Source organism: Frankliniella occidentalis, unplaced genomic scaffold (assembly GCF_000697945.3).
Source record: "Frankliniella occidentalis isolate FOCC.00 unplaced genomic scaffold, Focc_3.1 Scaffold44, whole genome shotgun sequence".
Classification (NCBI taxonomy): Eukaryota; Metazoa; Arthropoda; class Insecta; order Thysanoptera; family Thripidae; genus Frankliniella; species Frankliniella occidentalis.
In genome coordinates, this window is record NW_026267174.1 from 1,358,026 (window position 1) to 1,362,627 (window position 4,602).

Below are 4,602 nucleotides of genomic sequence, written 5' to 3' on the forward strand. Positions count from 1 at the left end.
AGCCGTGCGCAACGGGACTGCCTACCCGGGGCGCCTGCGAGGTGCGGGGGTCGGCAGTCCCGCACAGCAGCCGTGCGCAACGGGACTGCCTACCCCGCCGGCGCTCGCCTCGTCTGGCACACTCACGTGGCGTCGTCGAAAACGGCGCCTTTCATGCCCATCAGGTCCAGGTCGCGGAACTCCAGGTCGATGGCGACGGGGCCCGTGCCCTGGCCGATGTTGAGCTGGGTCATGCGCAGCGGGTCGACGGTGAAGATGCCGAGGGAAGGCTCACCTGTTGGCACAGAGAAGGGGCGGCGCGTCGAGAGAGATGCAGAGATGACGCAGACGTCGGAAGGAGAACAGCTTTGCCGGTCGAGGAGGAGGAGGGGGGACGGGCTGCGTCCGACTGGGCCGATGATGTAGACCGGACAAGCCCGGGAGCCCGGGCGTCAAGTTCACCTAGGCCTACTTGCAGGCCTCGCTTCTCGCTCAGGCTCTCTTAATCTTTCTCGCCCACCTCTTCTCACCTCCCATCCTCTCAATCGCTTCCGCTAAAAACTCTATCATTACAGTCAATGCCAAAAACAAATCGTTAAGAAAAGAAAATAATTCCAAACTTTGGACAATTTTTTTTGAAGGCCGAGTGCCCCCGTTTTTTGCACTAATCTAAATCCACCTCTGTGTGGACTTTTAAAAAAAATATTTGACAACTACTTATAAATTGGCTGCAGCCAGTTTGTTTTTATTTTGCATTTTTGTTTGTTTATTTTTGTTTCTTCATCCATCCTCTTTCTGAACAATATCGACCTCCACGACAGTGTGTTACTTATTTTCGCATCTCCCATCCCACCTTTTCAATGGGAACTCTTAACACCCTGATATCTGTTTGGCTATAAATTCATCCCCGCTCCTTTACGCTGCCGCTGGCAGTGCCGCCCGGCCCGGGTGCCGTCCGGTTAGCGAGGGTCAGCCTGGCCCGGTCTCCCCACCGGCCCCCCTCGTCCCTCCCCCCATCCCACAGCCGCCACTGCTCCACTCGCCCGACATGTGACGATTTCATAGCGAGGGGGGCCCGTGCGGCTTAACTGGAAATGACTCCCGGAGGCCTGATGAAACTTTCATGAGTGACGCACGTGTGACATGTGACGGCCGACACGTGACCGGCCAGGCGAAGGCAGCGTGCGGCGCGGTGCCTTTCATTCATACGTCGTGCGAAGAGTTTGTTTTCCTGACTGCTGGGTGAACCTACAGAGGCCGCCTGAGGGGCCGAACACGAATAGCGTGGTTCTTTTGGGGGTGAGGGGAATCTTTTTCGAGCTTAAGGGGTTCTCAATGGAGGCCGGGATAAATGCATCCCCCTACATGCTTACCTACATGTGTTTTCAATGGTTCAGCAATTCTACACCTAGAAAATGGTTCCATTGAACGAATGGGAATTTCCTTCTTCCAACGGAAATTTCCCTTCATATAATAACGACATGATAGAATTTTTTCGTTACCTTGAAGGAGCTTTCTGTTTTAAAGAATGATTCTTTACCCTATGGCCATATGTTTCCCTTGAAGGATTGAAAAATCATTTGAATAAAAAGAAAAATTACAGTATAACATAAGACATAAAATCAACGGAACCGTTTTTTGGGTATATATCATTAACGTCTAAAAACACAGACTCTCTGAACTCACTACTTACAGTATGAGTAATGAGCGTGAGACCCATCATGGACCCAAGTACTCGCCTTGCATAGAACAAACAATTACCACTACTGTACGAAACCATAATGAAACTGTTCTTGTTCATGACCCCGTATAAACGTACTACAGATTTAATCTTTACCTAACATGCATCCCCAAAGTCCCCGCTCCTTTCCAGTCCCACTTCACCAGTCGAGTTAAACTCGCATTCTCGCCTTGAGCGTTGTGTTTTCTTTTCCCTCAGGAGCGCGTCCCTGACCATGTTCGGACGCGCCCGCCCGCCCAAAAGCACCAGCAGAGCCGCGCCGAGTCGCCCGCGGGGTCCCGCCACACCTCCCGGGCCGCCGGGCCGCCGGGCGTCGGGAAGGGGTATGGGCCGAAGTGTGGAGGTCGCTAACCCCACCCCACCGCTCCGGGAAGGGATCGAAAGAGACTGCGCCTTGTGCATTTCCGACTGAACTGCCTCCGCCTCTCGCCTAGCTCTAAACGCTACCCCACTGCAGGGCTGCTTTACCCGCTTAAAGTGGCTGCTTGGTTTCCAAGCAAATACTGTAATTTCCAAGCAATTTTTTGTTTGAAAATTACCACTGTTGCTTCCAAACCAAGCAGCCACTTTTAGCATGTACATGAACCTCACGACTACTCACCGCTCTCAGCCAGGCCGTGGATGGCCTGCGACACAGCCTCCTTGAAGCACTTCTGCAGCTGGGGGTCGCTCTTCTTGCACACGGACCAGCTGTCGGCTGCAACGGGCGGAGGAGAAGTTAGAGTTTAGGATGGCGTGGAAAAATTCGGGTGTCCCACATTTTGTGGCCGATGTTTACGAATGCCGCTTGGGGAACTCCCTAGGCAGCCTGCTGGCCGGCCGGGGCCTCTATGCGAGTGGCCCCCTGTGTGCTTCCGCCTCCAACTAAAATATTGATTACACTTCTCTATCTTCTGGCACGGATAAAACAGAAAGTAGGCCACCACTTCATTCAAAAGAGAGTTTCTGGCTCATTTGGAAAACAAAAGCGTGCAACTGTTACCGGCATGCATCTGCACATGGTAGACTTCCACTCCATGCATTTTGCACAAGTTTAGGTGCACTGATAAACTTAGATTGGACGCTTACTCTGTAGGAAGTGCTCAACCGAGGAGTTGCACACTTGTAAGTGTATGGCTACCGAGTTGCACACTTGCAAGTATTCAATTTGCAGTTCCACACTTACAAGTGTTGAGCAGTTGAACACTTAGTTTATCAGTGTGTTGGACTGGAAATTTCAATAGTTAAAAATGTTCAGCAGTAAACTTCAACTTTAACATGACCAACCCTGAAGTTAAACACTTTTAAGAGTAAAAATTTACTCCGGAACACTTTTTTCAGAGTTCAAATATCCAGTAAAACACATAAAGGTATGCAAAAACGCAACGTAGTGGTAAGCACTTGCTTGTGCACGCCCGTTGCACCCTTGTCAGTGTGTAAGGCAGTCCTCGTTTGGCGCATTACTATCCCCCAAAAGAAGAAGTAAACTGTTTGGAAACATTTGAATGTTAAAACATTGAATTTATTTTTTTTGAAAGTAACTAGTCATGTTGAGTCATTTTGAACAGGACAGGCATGATTCTGTAGGCTTACTCTTAAATGACAAAAAATCAGTGAAAAACGTTGTTAAGCATGAAGAAAGTTGTTGGAAACACAACCGATGTCTCGACGGAGTGGAAAATAAAATTTTGCAAATCAACAATGGTTATTATTTTTAAGTTGTTACGCAAAGATATCAAAAATCTGGCCATGGCAGATTTTATAGTCAGCCTATGCCTGGACAGACACTTTTCTTTGCCATGAATAGCTATAAAACGAGCCTATGTAATCCCCCCCCCCGCCAGACGTATTCGACAGTTGAGTTTACACACTGGTACACACTTGTTCAGGCTCGAGGAAATTCGAGGGCATCCTTAAGGTGTACTACTTACGCAGTTGCTTCACCGACTTGGCGACCGCTGCGCCGCAGAGCACGGCGAGAAGGATGAGGTACTTCATTCTGCTGTCGGGCGGTCCTCCTGGTGTGGTGCGGGGTGCACGTGCAACTGCCGAGCGAATGCGAATTGAAGTGGCCGGTCCGCCCCGGGCTTCGCCTTTATACGGCCGGCCAGCTGGCGGGGCGGACCGGGGCGGACCGGGCGGGGCGACCCGGGCTTGGTGGCCCGGTGACCATAGCAGAGGGAGGAGGAGGAACAGGAGGAAGAGGAGGGGGAGGAGGAGGAGGAGGTGGGGGAGGTTCCGCAGGAACTGTGTTCCCCGCGGACGCGGCGGCGGCACCGGCGATAGACCGTGAGTGGAGCGGAGGGATATGGAGGAGACTAGTCGGACTTTAGCAAGTGTGAGTGAGACAGATAGAGGAGGGTGCGGGGCGGGGTGTAGGCGGGCATAACTAAAAAGAGTGCATCCTCGAAAATCGGTACAAAAATAAAAAGGGGCTTAAAATGTGTATGAAAACACAGCCTTACAAAAAAATTACTATAAAAATGACGTTGGTTTCAATAAGGTCGGTAAACAACTTGGAAACTTCAGAACAGCCTTTTTATGAGGTCTTCCTAAAAAATTCCTGCTACAATTTGTTCGAAATTTAAAAATATGTACATGCAGGGTGCGCAAATTTTTTGCAGCAATGGAGAGGTTTTGTTGTGAGGCTGGCATCGTTTTTACGGCGGAGCCGGTCGAGTTTTATTTGGGCCAGAACGGTTCGAGATGGGTGCATTAAACGCTTATCGCAATAGCTTTCAAATCAGAGATAAACAGAACAAGGACGTATCCAGGGGGAAAGAGTCAGAGGGGTCATGACCCCCCCCCTTTTTGCACTAATCTAAATCCACCTCTGTGTGGACTTTTAAAAAAAATATTTGACAACTACTTATAAATTGGCTGCAGCCAGTTTGTTTTTATTT

General features: G+C 49.9%; 1 protein-coding gene across 1 annotated transcript in view; it reads right to left on the bottom strand.

The window, feature by feature from the left end:
- Nucleotides 1-3,796, bottom strand: part of LOC113212133 (protein takeout-like) — a 19,421-nt gene extending 15,625 nt beyond the window's left edge. Inside the window, exons 1-3 of the mRNA XM_026430729.2 lie at nucleotides 3,631-3,796; nucleotides 2,322-2,417; nucleotides 127-274 (exon numbers count right to left, since the gene is read on the bottom strand). Of these exons, the coding sequence (XP_026286514.1) occupies nucleotides 127-274; nucleotides 2,322-2,417; nucleotides 3,631-3,697 (311 nt within the window). The 5' untranslated portion in view covers nucleotides 3,698-3,796. The remainder of the gene's footprint in view (nucleotides 1-126; nucleotides 275-2,321; nucleotides 2,418-3,630) is intronic.
- Nucleotides 3,797-4,602: the final 806 nt, after the last annotated feature.